The sequence below is a fragment of the Heliconius melpomene genome, chromosome 7 (genome assembly GCF_056956725.1).
Source record: "Heliconius melpomene rosina isolate 202511_hmr_F chromosome 7, ASM5695672v1, whole genome shotgun sequence".
Taxonomy (NCBI): Eukaryota; Metazoa; Arthropoda; class Insecta; order Lepidoptera; family Nymphalidae; genus Heliconius; species Heliconius melpomene.
Genome location: NC_140395.1, coordinates 3,686,853 through 3,704,119, shown reverse-complemented (window position 1 = coordinate 3,704,119; position 17,267 = coordinate 3,686,853). Strand labels below are relative to the sequence as shown.

The 17,267-nt window shown below is 34.6% G+C and overlaps 2 protein-coding genes across 4 annotated transcripts; one reads left to right on the top strand and one right to left on the bottom strand.

Annotated features, from left to right (window-relative positions):
* The first annotated feature begins 6,838 nt into the window (after window positions 1–6,838).
* LOC146537376 (uncharacterized) lies at window positions 6,839–12,691 on the top strand. 3 transcript variants are annotated; one of them, XM_085188838.1, is made up of 12 exons: window positions 6,839–7,020; window positions 7,187–7,263; window positions 7,457–7,540; window positions 8,045–8,091; window positions 8,230–8,348; window positions 8,917–9,008; window positions 9,573–9,691; window positions 9,873–9,937; window positions 10,492–10,666; window positions 10,914–11,039; window positions 11,363–11,408; window positions 12,000–12,691. In XM_085188838.1, the coding sequence occupies exons 3-12, from the start codon at window positions 7,468–7,470 to the stop codon at window positions 12,122–12,124; spliced, it is 987 nt and encodes a 328-aa protein (XP_085044964.1). In that variant the 5' UTR covers window positions 6,839–7,020; window positions 7,187–7,263; window positions 7,457–7,467; the 3' UTR covers window positions 12,125–12,691. The 3 variants fall into 3 exon arrangements, with proteins under 3 accessions (XP_085044964.1, XP_085044965.1, XP_085044963.1); XM_085188839.1 differs by lacking the exon at window positions 7,187–7,263 and having other exon boundaries at window positions 9,615–9,691; XM_085188837.1 differs by lacking the exon at window positions 7,187–7,263.
* A 126-nt stretch (window positions 12,692–12,817) lies between these two features.
* Bap55 (Brahma associated protein 55kD) lies at window positions 12,818–17,115 on the bottom strand. Its single transcript, XM_085188836.1, has 6 exons — window positions 16,800–17,115; window positions 15,988–16,136; window positions 15,094–15,320; window positions 14,124–14,241; window positions 13,313–13,796; window positions 12,818–12,956 (listed from the first exon to the last, which is right to left on the bottom strand). Exons 1-6 carry the CDS (start codon window positions 16,999–17,001, stop codon window positions 12,853–12,855), a joined length of 1,284 nt encoding a protein of 427 aa, XP_085044962.1. The 5' UTR covers window positions 17,002–17,115; the 3' UTR covers window positions 12,818–12,852.
* Between the last annotated feature and the right edge of the window lie 152 nt (window positions 17,116–17,267).

Genomic DNA, 17,267 nt, shown 5'->3' with positions numbered 1-17,267 from the left:
CATTAGATTATTGTTTATTATATTCTTATAATAAATCTTATATGAATATTGTGTATGTTATAAGAAATGTCTATAAACACAGTACTCTGTGTTACTTAAAGTGGAGGGGTAAAAGCAGGTTTCTTTATACTTCACAGCGTCTTAGAATGCACTCTTATAAAGTATTACCATTAGAAATTGCACCTTATTGCAGAACATAATGGTTTACTTTTCTAAAGCTAAGGAAATATGCTCTACATGTCTTATACAGAATTGCTTTTTTTTTTAAATCATATCATTAAAAATGAACAAAAGTAATATTAATAGTAATAATGACTTGGCGTGATATATTATTATATAAATACTATAATTGTTTTTAACAAATAAATAGGTAATAAAACCAAAATTCGGCGGAAAGTGAAAGGCGAGGTCTTAATAGAAACAGAGTGACTTAACACTACTTTCCGAGTTTCCCTCTGCCTGTAAAACTAAAAAAAATAAAATAAAACTGTTTCTTTATAGGAAGGCTAAACCTCGTACTCGTACCTGTGCGTTCTCTGCGCACCACCGAAATTTGATACATTTTGTGTGGAATGGCGGAAGTCTTCTTCTTCTTCGTGTCAATGATTGGAGAATTCATATCATATTTTGCCAGTATTTAGCCACGTCGACTGCGGCGTCTGTTGCCTCCATCAGATCGTCATGTGAGCAGGTGAATGGACATTTCGGGCAGGAGAGTAAGTGTGCCATCGTTTGTGGGTCGGCGCCACAGTCACAGGGTGACTTATCACTCAGTTCGTACCCCCATCTCACGAGAAGCTCATTGCTTCGGCCAACCTGGCTCCGTAAGCGATTAAGTGACTTCCATGTAGGCCACTGCAAGGTGTAACCTGCGGGTAGGCACTCTTTGGGGGGGACAAAGCCTGAAGGTGGTGGGTAGATTGTCTGCCATAACCGTACCCTAGCGCGACTCGGAATGCAATCCAGAGCTTTGGTAGCTTGAATAAAACTGTGGCGAGTTTTCAAGCGGGCACGAGGTGCGGTGTAGCCATAGAGTGGGTGCCGAGGGTCTTTTTCCTGACGCATTTTTTCGACAGAACATGCTACCTCACGTCGAACCTTAGGAGGCGCTATTCCGGCCAGAGGGTAGACCTTATTTAGTGGTGTGGGCTTAAGGCAACCAGTAATTATTCGACAAGTCTCATTTAGTGCTATGTCCACCTCCTTAGCATGAGCGGAACGGTGCCAAACTGGACACGCATATTCACCTGCAGAGAAAGATAGAGCGAGGCCTGTTGTACGAAGTACGTGCGGAGATGCCCCCCAATGTGTTCTCGTTAGCCGACGGAGCAGATTATTTCTTGCACATACTTTTTGTTTGGTATACAGGCAGTGAGCTTTAAATGTTAGAGACCTGTCCAGTATGACTCCCAGGTATCGTGGTTGTGGACAGTGTTGAATATGAGCACCTCGCCAAGATATTTGAAGAGGCCTGTTTGCTTCACGGTTCCTCAGGTGGAACGCACACGACTGAGTTTTAGACGGGTTGGGTTTAAGGGCGTTATCGTCATAGTAAGAGTCGAGTGCGCTTAGGGCTGTCTTCAGCAAACTTTCCACCTCCTCAAAACATGACGCCTGAGCAGCCAAAGCAAGGTCATCGGCATAGAGGAATTGACGGGTGTTTGGAGTTTTTGGTTGATCATTGGTATAAATGGAAAACAAGGCCGGGGCTAAGACACTCCCCTGTGGGAGGCCATTTTTCTGACTGCGCCACCTGCTTTTGTTACGATTAAGGTGAACCTGGAATCTTCTGTTGTTTAAGATATCTCTTAGTATGCGGACGAAGCCTTGATCGTTAGTTATGTTGTGAACTTTAACTAGGAGTCTACGAATGTTGACGGTATCATATGCAGCTGTTAAATCAACAAAGACAACGCCAGTTATTCTCCTGCTTTCAAATCCGTCCTCAATAGCCTGTACAAGATTCAAAGTTTGCCTAGTGCAGGACTTGCCAGGACGAAAACCAGCTTGCTCTGGGATTAGGTGTTTCTCAAGTAAAGGCGTCAGGCGGTTTAAAAGCATCCTCTCAAAAAGTTTGAATGTATGGCTTAATAGCGATATGGGGCGGAAACTTTTCGGATCATCTGGGCTTTTACCTGGTTTTAACAGAGCTATGATTTTGGCCCGCCTCCAGACCTTTGGGATTGTGTAGAGTTTAAGGCATGAGTTAAACATTGCTAATAGCCATGAGATAGCTACGGGACCCAAGTGTTTAATTTGTTCCGTAGTAAGGTCGTCTAAACCAGCCACTTTTCCATTTTTTAAGGATTTAATGCATGCTACTATTTCGGCTAGTACAAAGGGTTTGCTGATGGCATCGGTATTGTCAGTCGGTGTGATAAGCGGCTTTGGTTCCCTGGGCAGGCGGTGGGGTGGCTTTCCATTTAAAAGAAGCTGATGGGCAACTTGATTGGCAGTTACTTGACCAGAGTTTGTAGCATTTGGGGGGTCGCCAGTTAGCTTTTTAATGGTGTTCCATGCCTTCTTGCTGTTATGAGTCATGTCAACGGAAGATACAAGCTGAACCCAGCTGTTTTTTCGGCTTTCAGCAATTGTCCGCGGCGGAAGTTAAATCTGCCGAGTTCAATACAATATAATTTAATTGAATGCAAATAAACTTTACTTATATTTTATTCCCTGTTATAAGTTGACGAATCTAATTTCTAAGTATAAAAATAAAAGCTTTTAAAAAAATATAAGCAGTAACTCTACTTGATTGTGTCTAAAAATGGAACTATATATTTCATACATATTTTCAAAGTATTTTATTACTAAATATTTCTAGATATAATAATATTGCAAATAATTGTAATAAATAGGCCTAATATGATGAGGCCGATGTGGCGCAGTAGAACATCGTCTGACTGAAAGCGCGGTGGATATGAGTTCAATTCCGAAAGAGCAAAAAAAAATCTATATAAATTCTATTCTACATATAAATAACAAGCATAGTTCTTTTGTATAATTCATTCTTTATACAAAAGAACTATACTTTTTATTTCATAGGCCATTTTATTTTAAATATTTTTCAACTATAACAAAAAATACAAATTTAAGTTGAAATGTTTTATATTGCGTATGTTTTATGTGACACATATTTTGTATGGCGATATCAAATATCACATGGAAGGTTCCCTAAGTAAAGAGTAACTTTTAAGCATAATTTTTTTATAATTATTAAAGCACACGTTTTATTACATTGAAATTGTTATTTATATGCAACAGAAATAGTATTAAAAGCTGCTGTTCAAAGATAACATCTGTTCAGAGATATTTAAATTTATACACTTTCACTAAACTAAATAGACTAAAGACGCTTAGACAATATAGAAAAACTGCGCCTTTTGTACCTATACTACGCTTCTATAGATACTTCCTATGTGCTTCTATACATACTTCCTAAGTGCTACTATAGATACTTCCTATGTTCGTCACAATATCATCACTGCTGGCGTCCAGTTCGTCATTCTAATATGATTCTTATGTTTATCATATTAAAGATGACTATTACTCGTCATAACATAATTTTCCAATTAGAATCAAACGTAACCAAACTAATAAGACTGTAGAGTCGTTAAAAAGTGTTTATTAATTAATTTAAATAATTAAAATAATGTTTATATCTATGAAATATTTTCTTTGTCCCCATCTTGACTAAAATTATTTTGACTAATTAATGAAAACTGCAAAGCTAAATTTCTCTATCAAGCATTCTTCTACATACTTATAAGATAAAAATCAAACGCAAAATGAATATAGAGGTACGTAAATCTTTAAAAACTTTTAAAACCTGTTTTTAGACATACATACTAAAATCCACAACAAAAATCATCTGTCCGTTATAAAAACTAAAAAAAAGACGACTCTACCATACAATTTGTAGAGATCTACGCAATACTACGTCAACTGCACCTAACCAATCAGAAACATTGGCCTGTATCGCGCTATAGAAGTTTCTTCATACTTGAAGTATAAATACCTGGTCGACATGAACACTAGAGGGGAGTCCGATGCTACTCGGGAAGCCGGTCGTGGCGGAGGGCCGGTGTAAGCCTCCGCCATCTGAATATGTCGCTATAAGTCGTCATGTATGGATAATCAATAATGATATAATACTTATAAAAAGTCAAAACAATTTCTGTAAAAGGAAAATTTGAGAACTCTTCTCACAGACACCGTAGTAGCTGCTTTGACTTCCTTTTTTGTTGTATTTTTTCTTTAAATTAAGATTTGATATACTAATAACTCAAATTGCCAAGTTCGAAATGCAATGTTTTTAAATAGACAATATCTATCTATTATGAAGGAAAGGGCGAAGCTAAAGAAATATATTTAAATGTCATAAAATGTTTTATTGGAAAATATTTTAACTATTGTCAATGAAGTTGTGAAAACTAGTTAGAAAAATATTTATTTCTTGTAAGAAATCTAAAATAATTCTTGTATGAATTTTATCTTCGTCTTGTTAGACGACGATAAAATATATAAAAGAATTATTTATTCCAACTTTTATGTGTATTTGTATCGACAACCAATGCGTTCAATATGATGCGATTCAACTACGTCTAACAATCATTGAAATCTTTTAATTTCCAAAATTGAGTAAATCAACAACCATGTGCAGAACTGTGTGCAGCTATGCGTGGAATTAATAATTTTTATATTTAGAATAAACACTTTAAATATGTAAAAAAATACATAGGTACGAATGTACCTTTTTCAGAAAAAAATCTCAAATAGCAGGGTAGGTAGAAATCTATATACCTGTAGGTATACAGAGTGGAATTGTCAGCACCACTTTAAATGAAACCACAGTTCTAGCTACTCTATAAAAGCCTAATATAATTAAAAGCCAATAATGAAAAAGTTATTTTTTCTCTCAGTGCAAGTACAAAAATAATAAAAATGTAAATCTTATCTTTATATTTCTACCAAAGTAGGGAAAGTAAAAATAATTTATATATACCTCCTTAACAGAAATCGAACGCACAGCCGTTGCGCCACGAAAACCATATACCTAATTGGTTGCTGTATAAATATATGAGTGACTTGTCACTAACTTCTATAGACTACTACTAAATTTAATTACTTTATCTTCATCCTGTATCCTGCACGAAAGGGTAGGCAGAGGGGACCTGGGAACCTAATCTTAAGACACTCCGCTCTTAAAGATTTACTTTTCCCAGTTGCCACCGAATTCTCAAGACATTGTTTGTTGAGTGGTGGAACTCAGCGCCACGCTTTGCATCGTTAAGAGCGAAAAAGAGAAAATACTTATTATATATTTTATCCTAAAAGTGGGAATCGAACCCATGAACATCACGTTCAAATATACGACGAGAACTTATATAAGTAGAGTAATATTATTTTATATCACATTTTTATAGTTTTTATGAATAAAACCAATATTTAGGAATAAATGTACATCAACGTTGTATCGACACTACATAAAAAGATTTAAATCAAATAATAATTATAAATTTGTCAAAAAAAAAAACTACTTCTTTGGAAAAATTATAATTGTAATGATTGTATTCATCAAAGTCAATATTTGGACCGTTTATTTTGAGAGTGGTGTACCGTGTAAGTCCATTTTCTTTTTCGATGTTTCGAGAAAATTAAAAGTTAGTATGTCGATGATTATGCAATTTCATTTACCGACCGATTTTAAGTTGTTCAAAACATGGGTTTTTTTTGAGAAATTAAACACGGACTAGTTATATATAAAAAAAATACATTAAATTAAGCATGAATTACGTGATAGCTCATTTTTTTGAAAAATGGACTTTCAAAATAAACGGTCCATTTAACATTAACTTTTAATAGAAAAAATGAGCAAAAGAAGGTCAAATCAGCTACTTAAGTATGGATGAGACATACGCCTCTCTTTATCATTTTCTTGACATATTTGACATTTTGATTACCACATATGATTGCTTTATAACGCTTCAACATATCTGTTGGCAGGGAAGTAGGCCGGCTCCCTGCCATCACCGGTTCACTCAGTAGCTACGGACCCTCCGTTTAAACTTTCTAAAATATAACCTTATATACTCATGCTGTGAAGAAATTTCAATAGCGTGATGTAGAACTCTATTTTTGGTATCAAATAACTATTAAATTACCATCTAAAATGATAACTTTAAATGGTTATCAAGTATTTTATATTTTATAGTATTTTTTGTTGGTTTTACATTTTAATTTGATGGTTGTTTTTAAGGGCTATTTAGAGTTTTTTGTTTTTAGCTGTCGCTTATGGAGGTTACTGTGTGTGTAAAAGAGATAGTATTGCGATAGTATCTCTCACTCGTTCTCCTTTTAATTTTTACATCTACATTGGCTTTGTCGTTGGATTTGGAAGCGATAGAGTTATAAGCTTAAAGCGATAAAATATTAAAAATTTAAAATATTATTACCAATAAATAAACAAATCTTAATTTAAATATTTATATATTTTAATTAATGTTAACTTACTATTTTATTTCATATTATTTCTAAATAAATAAATATTGACAATTTCATTATTTTATTGACATGTTCACATTTGTAACAGAATATAGAAAAAATATGTATTGTTAAATAAAATGGCCAATTATTTTAGTATGTCAAATCGATATTTTATCTTACTATATTCAGTAAGGAGTTACCAAGTAAAAATCAAATTACGTATATATATATTTTTTGTTTTTTATTTGATCAATATAAAACAATTTTGTTATTTTATTAATATTTTACTAATAATTTAATTATTTGTTATAAATACTTATTTTTATATGGCAACTTTGGATGTTGTTATGATTATCTTTGACTAACAAAATGAGGGGAACATGTAAAGAAACATGAAAGAAAGTAAAATGGCGAAACTTGAATCATATTACGTGGTTGTTTTGCTGTAAATATATATATTATCAGTGATATTATAAACATATTATTTTCAGTGTTGTTACTTTGTTATATATACGATTGATTGTTGCCATCAAAGTAAGTGATTGTTGCAATAATCATAAAATTGTATATATAAGTAGAAACACCGAAAACTATGGTGTTGCAAGAAATGGTCGATTTTTATGACATTTTTAATTTTACGTACATAATTTGAAAATGTTGAGTTTAGCTTTTAAACTTAATGCAAAATTGATATTTACAGACACTTACAATAAGAATTTGAAGAACCTTATGCTCCTATATAAATACTTATATCAGTATTTTATAAAATAAATTGAGGTTAGGTACTAATTATAATATTTATTAATGAAATATTATTGAATTTCTATTTATGTTTCTTCATAAATTATTAAACCAAAGCCCTTTACCAAAGTAGGTTAATAACTAAAACTTATTTATAAGTACACACACTTATTTATAACTTATATATTGTTTACAAACAAACAACTAATTTGCATTATTATTGTTATAGATAAATAAATCATGTCTGATGAAGAACAAGGTACAAGTTCAGGAGAATCCGCAACGCGTATGTTGACAGCGGAATATAAAGATGGTATATTACTCTTTAATTCTCTTAATTCTAAATTGAACTAAATTCTCTATAATAATAAGTTGTCTAACTAGGCAGTTAAAAAAATACTGAATATACCTTCAATAATAGTTAAATAAAATAGTTTCTATATTTGACTATCTTTGCCAAATGCCAACTAAACAACAACTAAATGTACAAATAAACACATATATGGTGCACACAGTGTATATATAGTGTTTCTGTATGAACACAAGCATATCTAACTGTAAAATATATTGTGACAAGATAATTAATGTTGCATCAGCTGCTGTGTAAAAATTTTGTTTCTGTGTCTAGTGTAGTTGGGAAGTTTTTGAACAGCTTTCTCTACCCAGCTCTGTGCAGGACGCTTACAGCCAGTACAATAACTTAAAGCCAGTTGTGATGCAGAGGCACTAGCATACAACTGCAAACTGGTTGTGGGTTCTGCTTACTTACTGCTTACGAGGCATACAAGGCTTTTTTATCTTATTTTTTATATTTCAGGCCAATTAGAAATTGTTGAAGTCACACCTTACGATAGACATGAGAAGGTAAATAAAACTGTATATAATGAAAACAAAAGTGGAGAATGGAATTGTCTTAATGGAAAAGGCTTTCTTAACACTAGGTTCTCCATGCTTATTGTGCTATGTTTTGGGTAAAGTCAAATGTATATATTAACATTACAGACACAAAATTTACAATCACACATAATAGAAGACACAGATGGACATTCCAGCATTAAATACATGCAAGTGCTCGATGGCAAGAACATGGTTGTTGATTTACTCAATTTGACATTAGTTAAGTGAGTATAATTATATTTCTATTTGTAAATATTTCTATAGCAAAATTATGATGTTTTAAATTATTTTTTCTTTTTGTTGTATTTTATATTTAATATTTATATATGTATAATTTTTGTATTTCAAGCAAGTTATGAAAGTAATAAATTTTGCATCAGTCGTTCAGTTTATCTTTTTTTTTTTATATGTAAAGTATGACAAATAAATAAATAAATATTAATGTGTTAAAATAAGTGAAAAATTAGGTCAGTCTGCTAAGTATCTTTCTATGATAGTTCTTTTAATTTTATTCTTAAATGATACTGAGTTAAGATATCAAGACACTTCACTCGAATCAATTCTTCCAACTCTTGCCTGACTGTAAATGTGTCGGTGGCTATGGCGTGTGGGTTGGATTCAAACTCGGGAAAGAAGTAATATTAATTTACTTAATCTGATAACAAGCGCCACTACTAAACAAAATTTGCACTTTGAGTAAGAAAAGGAGTGTCTTTTAAGTAGGTTCCCTCCTCTACCTACATTGCTATATGCAGTATAATGTGAAGCTCAAATAAAAAAATGTTTTCCCAGATGTGAGGATGGTCAAGAAACTTATACACTGGGGGGAGGAGAGGGCGATGATACCACTGTTACTTGTGTATTAGAGAATGACGACGGAGATGGTATGATTTTTTTATATATATATATATATTTACTAATGACAAGATTATTACACTTTGCTATTATAAATTGTTACAGTACCATGCCTCAAATGAAACTCTAATACAATTGATTTCTTTCTGTACTGTCCATCTTTGAAGGCCATTATTTATTTTATAGAAAATAAAATTGTATTACTTAAAACTAATATATATGTAGGAGCATCAGAAGGGGCCTCATAGCGATCTTGTCTGGCACTATTCATTTGTGGGCGTTGTAAAACGAATAGAGATATTTAAATAAATATAGATATTTAAATAAATATAGATATTTAAATAATATAGCTGTCATCCCATGACAACTGCCATTGCTTGTGGTGACACCTACTACTCTATTCGGAGTTACCCACTCTAATTTGAATATTCTTCTAATGTTATCCATTACAAAATCAATGAAAACTAAAACAATAATTATAAAGCGAAATGTAATAATTGCGAAATTAAAATTAAAACTAATACATAGTGAGCGCGCCGTCATATATATATATTATATGTCGGAGCGCCTCGTTATATATATTTTATTTCTAGAACAAGAAGCTCAAGATAATCAAGAGTCGTATGTATTGATAGGTGGTCAAGGGGAACCAGTGGTTTTTCTACAGTCTGATTTACAACAAACGAATCATAATAAAATTGAAGCTAAAAAGGTTAGTGATTTTTTATAATTTAATTATTTCAGTAATTTTTGATAATTAATTAAATTAAATCAGCTTCACATTTTATCCCTAACACAGCAGTATAGGCAGAGTTAACCTAATTTTAAGACAGTTTCTGTGTAAAGTGTGTTTTTAGTTTATTTTTATTATTAATTTATTTTCAATAATTTAGGAGCAACAGAAACCAATGTCACCATCAGAAATTTTGGAAAAGGCGAAATCGTTGCAGAAAGCTAAGTGAGTACTCAGTTTTAATAAGTGGAAGGTTTTCTTTTATTTTATTTTTTCAGTTTCACGTTGTATTCCCCACATGATATGATATACAGAGAGAACGTAGTGTTAAGACACTCCGTTCTTCGCTTACCGCCCAGATAATGCCTGTGAAAATTATAAGTGAATAAGAAATGAAAATGATTACAATATAATTAGTCTCCAAGTCGAAATAAAAAATAATAACCTTAAAAGGAGGGCAAAATTTCGGCGTTTATAAAAGTTGTTTATTTTTATTATCTCAGTATGCTTACAATAGTGGCGTTAAGTTACGTCAACCGACGCTCTGTCTATCCTACATAATATTATATAAAGGGATATAAAGGAAAACAATACAAATATATTTTCAACTCCACCAACAGAGCCTTTCTAACTCGACGGTAATAATGTATCGGTATAATGGTTACTACCTTTCCTGTATCACCTTAGAGTCTAAAGCACATGTCAACCCTGAAGTTAGGCTTTAACTTTTGCGTATTGATCGTACTGTATATATTATTTATCGTATTTTCCACCACCAGAGCTCTCCTAACCCCACGTACCAGCAGTGGTATTGGTGGTGGTGGTCGAAAACGTCGTTCAGCTCTGCCGCCCCCACACGAGCTGCTCGCGTCGCCTCAGTTCAAGCTGTTCCTCTACTCCTGCAAACTGTGCTCGTTCAAGTGTAACGCTATTAAAGAGCTCACCGCTCATAAGGTCAGTTTTAGTAGTTAGTCGTTTAGTTTAGCTATTTGTAGAAAAGTGGCAGATTCTATTTATTTAAAATTGTCTATGACAAGACATATGGTACATTGAAATATGACACATTGTACATGATACATTTGTGTGATCGAAGGTACAGTTGGTTATGTCGCAACGATTGTATCTTAGGGGTCAGCGTGAGCACAAAATGATTTTAAAAATAAAGTTTAATAAATAAAAATAACATATGAAAAACTTGCAGGCGGCGGAGCATGCGGCGGGAAGCGCGGGGGGCGCGGGCGCGGGCCGCTGGCGTGGTGCGGGGCGTGGCTCCGCCATCATGCTGCAGTGCGCGCGCTGTCCCTACCGCGGTGCCACGCACAATATGGTACGGAGGAGTGACTTTTATTTGTTGTTTTGGGCCATTTGAAAAATACGTGACCCCTCCGCTTGTCAAATTTGTTTGTAATTTGTGACTACACAAATTTGTTTTTTTAATACTTAAAGGCTATATATTATTTTGGCTAACCAGCATCCTATGTTATTTTGAAAATAATTTTACATTTTAATAATATTTTTCTAGAATCTGAATTATAACTTCGCTATTATCAAGTTTTCACATCACATTTCTTTCGTAGGAAAATAAAGAATGATGTAATTTATCCCCACAAATATATGAGTGAAAGTAAAATATATAACATTTTATTTCAGTTAATGAAACACGTGAAGGAAAAACATGTTGGAACTGTAGACACCAGTAAGTATTTTATCATTTATATGGTTAAAATATTGTGTATAATTTTTTCGGCAGCTCCACACTATAACCCGCATATAGTAGATAGACGGAAGGAATCTAGTGTTAAAACACTCGGGGTCTCAGATTTGCTTGAGTGGTGGAAATCAAGTTTTCGTTTTATCAGAGCATGAAAGTAATTTTAATATAATCATTCACCCGAGTGATCGTTGAACCCACAATCATTGAGCTTCAAAGTCTATATTACATATCTCAGGAGTTACCGGTTTGATTTGAAAAATAAATGTTGTGCTGAATAGTCAATTTATTGAGGAAGGCGATAGGCTATATTACGTTACGCTAATGACGTCGATTCGATGTAGTGGGTTATCCACGACACCTGCAATTAGATTGTGTCACGTGTCATACAGAGTCTAGACACTCTCCGAGTCGTGGCCGCGATTTTTCATCATTTTGACGATTTTCTTACCGAGACCGGGTGTACAATGACCAAAAGTTCAGAAAGACTATACTGGCCAAGATTCGTCAACTGTATTGTATTGCCATTCAATCACGCAAACTTTAATAATATAGTAAATATCTATCTGTTCACAGCAAGAATATACCTAGATAGTCCAGAAGCAGCTGAGGCGGATGTTCTAGTGTGCGGCGCGTGCGGCTTCGAAACCAGCGAGCGGGAGGCGTTCCGCGTACACGTTGTCAACGAACACAGTCATTGACGTGACGTGACGTGACGTCACAGTTACTTGCGCCGCGACGTGACGTGGCTGCTACTTGTGACATGGTGATAAATCGTAGTGTGACAGATAATTGTGACATGACATAGTTATAAATCGTAACGTGACAGCTATTTGTGACATGACGTGGTTATAAATTGTGACCTGCCGTGATAGTTACTTGTACCGTGACGCCACGGCTGCCCCAATCAATAATTTGAATTTGTTTTGTACGTTTTAAATAAAAAACTGGTTAGTCTCAACTGTAAATAACTCTGATCTGTCACGTCATGATTCATATCACAATTTTTAACGTTACGTAACCAGGTATATTCAACTCTATACAAATTATCATATGTTAGTTGATACAAATCAAATTATTAAGACATATTTTATTTGTATGTCATGTCTCAATATTATGACAGCATTTTGTGGCATTTTCTGGGATATTGGGATGTCTTTAAGTCAGTCAAAAGAGCGTGGGCTTTATTTCTTGTGACTAGACTAAGTTATGTTATTTTAGTATCATCGTGTTTATTATTAAGAAATAAATATATTATTTCAAATGTTTTAAGTTGTTTTCTTTTTTTGAAAACTTAATTGATAATATACATAAGGGCCATATAATATGTAGAGCTAATATAACAAACCAACTAAGTGTTTTCAGAGAATTATTTAAAAAAAAAACAATATAAAGAAGTGTAATATTAAATTTATTTCAATAAAAATAATTATGGGCATTTCCTCTCGAGCTGTCCCTTCCCGCCCTCGTCGTACTCCTGCGAAGAGATCCACATCTGTTGGAAGGAGCCTATGGACGCCAGTATAGAGCCTCCTAGAATAATCATTTTGATTGATTAATAGTACTATTAAAAAATAAATAAATTATATAAAATTGCTAGGTGATTATCACTTATTACAATTACGTAGAATCTCTTTCCCAATAATTTAGAAACATAGATGATATGTGTTTTATCGCTTCCGATTTCTAATGATGTAAAAATTGGAAGTCTAGCCAAACCATGTCGACGGATATAACACAGCACAGATTTTTTAATTTCTTTCACCAATTGAGGCGTGGAGGAAACATGATGCAGTATAAACAGTCTAGGACTCTAGGTCATTAAATTAGCTCAGGTATGACTTTCAACAAATGATAAATAAATGTAACGGTAGTACGGCGTCACGCACCTATCCAGGCGGCGAACCGTCTCTCGGGCCCGGCGGGCGGCGCGGCCAGTTTGAGGCGGTGCGCGGAGGGCGCGCGCGCCGCCAACTCGCGGCTGAGGCGCTCCAGCCAGCCGGCGGCGCACGCGCATCCCCCGCACGCCACGGCGGCGCCCCACAGCGCGGCGCGCACGTCCGCGTCGCAGGCACCCGCCGCCGCTGCCGCCATGTGCGCAGCGCCCAGGCTCTGCTCGAAGAGGCACTCCGCCAGCTTGAAGCGCTCGGGGCCGAAGTCCTGGTGGTAGCCACCTGGGAACTCGTAATGCAAACCGGGCACGGCGGCGGCGGCGCGCTCGTCGTAGGCCTGCTCGGACACGTGCGCCACACAGTGCACGAAGTCGGCATACTGGCGGCGCAGCATGTACTGCTGCCACGACTGCGTGAGGCCCGACGGCAGGCTCTTTAGCGTATAGCGCGCCCGCTCGCGCTCGCGTATCACCTCTTTGCTCTGTGATTGGCGACGCAACCAAAAATAGAAAAGGGCACCAAATTTATTTATTCTTTTCCAATTTATTGTGGCAAATTTCCAATATATTTAAAAAAACTATATTTTTTTTCTTATTAATAGTGATATATTACTAGCAAAAACTACCACTTTCGTAAATCTATTTGTATGTGCATGAATAAAAATTATCTTTATAAAATCTCATTATAAAACAAAAAATCCACTTATATTCCACTTATTTAACATCAAAGTAAAAATCAACATGTATCAAGTAACAAGATAAAGGTAACATGCTACAAGCGACAGGTAACAGGTAACATGTAGACTTACCTGTATGCTATATATAGGCAGCATCTGTATGTGCATGTTGTTCAACATGTGCTTGGCCTGAGCCACCAAATGGTCGCCGCCCACTGGTGACCGCACTGCGGCACTCACTAACGCATATCTTTAAGAAAAATTGAAAAGAAATAATGTTTATTAGTAAAAATCATATAATTTAAATTGATAAGTATATGCCGTGCCATGAGTTTGCCGCAGGGGCGTGTGACTGTAAACTATACCGGTGGTAGGTTCGATTCCCATTCGAGGAAATAAAATATTGAATATTTTCATTGCGAGGGCAAAGCGAGGAGTTAAGTTCCGCGTACACGTTTTACCTCAATGAATTTTGGTATTTGCTTCGTTAATCTTGAAAATATTCCAGAATTATTTCTTCTGATGTATTAATGTTTTTAGCACTGTAGTTCCCCAAGTATAACTTTATATAATATTTTAATTAGTGTTTTTTTGGTTTCGAGCAGCACAGACTTGTTGACACTTCGGCGACCGGAAACGGAATCCGAATAAAGGATAACAAAAATATAAAAAAAAACCTTAACAAGAAATCTCTTTTGGAATACAAAACAAAACTATCTATTACTATGACCTAAGAAAATATAAGTGTTTGTTTTGTTGTGTGGCAGAACTAAATGCCACACTTTGTTACCAGAGCAAGCAAACTAAATAGTTCATCTAAGCGGCAATAGTCCTACTGTTTTTTTTGTTTCAGTTTTATATTGTATCCTGCACATAGCAGGGTCAGTTGAGGGAACCTAATGTTAAGGCATTACATTCCCATTAGGATACTTTAGTTTCTCTCTTGAGTTGGTTGGTTGCCAACAAGTCAAAGTGGTGATATACCTTGTTACCAGTGCAAAGAAATGAAAATGTTAGATTTTTCATTCCATGACTGGTTACAAATAGTAGTAGTATTATGTAAAATTTTAATTTAAAAAATGTTTCCTTAGATGTCTCTTACCCATCAACCACAGGTACAGCTGAAGTCTGACTGGCACCAGCATCTATGACCAACGCTGTGGACTTGCCATTCGCGAACGCCGCCAACACCGCATTCTTCACGAGGAAGAATGCCGGAGCCTGGTACTTCTCAAAAAGGAGCTCTGCTAGTTTCTCTCGAGCAGGTCTGCTCGTCCATACCGCCTCTGTGAATAATGCTGGGTGGTGTTCTGATGGTGATCTTATTACCTGAAATTTCTTGTTTATCAGGACTTATTTCAAAAAGAAAAGAAAAAGAACTTATAGGGCTTAGAAATGTTAATAAACCTAATGTAATATAAAGACATTTTGTGAAAAATTTTAAGCTTGGTATATGTATCAGACAGATAACACATCTAAGAAACATAGACATATGCAACAAAACTAAGTTCAAAGATTCACTGCAACATGCCATGACACTGAAATAGAGGTGGGTTGACCATTTAGATACCAGGACAACAAATGGACATTGCAAAAACAAAGTGGCTTGGCCCCTCCAGGAAAAAACAAAGGAAAAGATGGATTGACAAAATCATTAAAGTAGCTGGTAACAATTGGATTACCAAAGCTCAAAATAAACCAACATGGAGAAAGATGGTCCTCCTGGCCTTTTACCCTAGAGGGGCTTTACAGTGAACAACAAATAATCATAATCAATAACATCATAAACAACTGGGTACTTACTGTAAAGATGAATAAAGTTAAATAAATAAATATGTAACAGACATTGAAAAACATATTTTTCCCAAGCTGCTCAAGTGGGAATCGTACCCCCGCATCCAAATATATGTTTGCAAATATGTATTTACAGTTGCATGGTTGTGCCCCTGCATGCAATGTGTGGGGAACAGAGTGTATACAAAGAATAATCACTAACCTTAGAGTAACAATAGTCTAACATTTTCTCAAACAAATCCCAATTGTCCACTTGGCCATCTTTCATGTATGTTTGTACTTCCATGTGAGGTCTTGGCACATGTAATTCTGTCACATCTATGTAATAGCGGAGCTCATCTTTTTTAGTAGCTAGAATAGATTAAGAATAATTTAACATAATATGGTATAATTATTCATTAAGTAGACAATGCTAACTCCAGAACCTATTGGTAAGACATTCTTTACCCATGAAGACTTCCATTCTCCATAATCTGCTAAATTACGGAGAAATTGTCTTGAAGTGGCTAAATGCCATGCTCTGCTTTGTTTCTTTTTTTTCTTTCTTTGTCTCTTTGTTTCTTTGCAAAGAAATGAAAATATCTAATATTTCATTTCCTCAAGTGGAAATCATACCCTCAACCTACTGCGTTTACAGTCGCACACTTTTGCCCCTGTTACTACAACTGGTCTCACTTGACTTATGCCATTATGATACATGTTAATGATTGTTTACTTTACTTTAGTAAATAAATAAGACTTATAAGTTTAGTATTTAGAAATTACAAATTTTTGCAATAAACATTTGGAAGCAGATGCTCCATAAAAATATTCGAAGTAAAAAAAAAATTCTACTTTTGTTACTTTTTATTTTATTAAAAACGTAAAAAATATCCTAGAAAATATTGCAACTTTCTAATAAATTTGAAACTGTAACCAAATACCTAAAATTTGTCACATACCTAATAAATAAGTAGACTAATATACACATAAACATATTGTGAAATACAGTCAAAGAAGTCAAAGTTCTAATACCAGTTTGTGTAATATTTCCATCCGGAACCTTCTCTTCAGCGTCAGGTATATGTGTAGCTGGTCCAACACCGATAACTGCTGGGATATCAGCTTTTGGAGTATCCTCTTGTGCATATCCAACTCTTAATGAATGATGGCCAGGGTCAAACACTAACGCACCTATTTCATCTCCACCATACAACATGCCGTTAGGTCCACTCATTTTGTAATTAAAATATTTTAAAACACATACAAGAATTATATATTATTATTTATATCATTTAAGTCAAATCGGCGCGTTACTTGTTAATTGTTATATGAAATGAAGTATGTCGCATTCTAATATTGACATTATTAATTAAGGTAGAGTAAAAAGGAACGTTTTTAACATTTTTAGTAAATTCAATTCCTTATGATTGCAATTAAACTATTTAATTATAATATTTATTAAATCAATTTCAATTATGATTAATTTCAATATAAAATTAT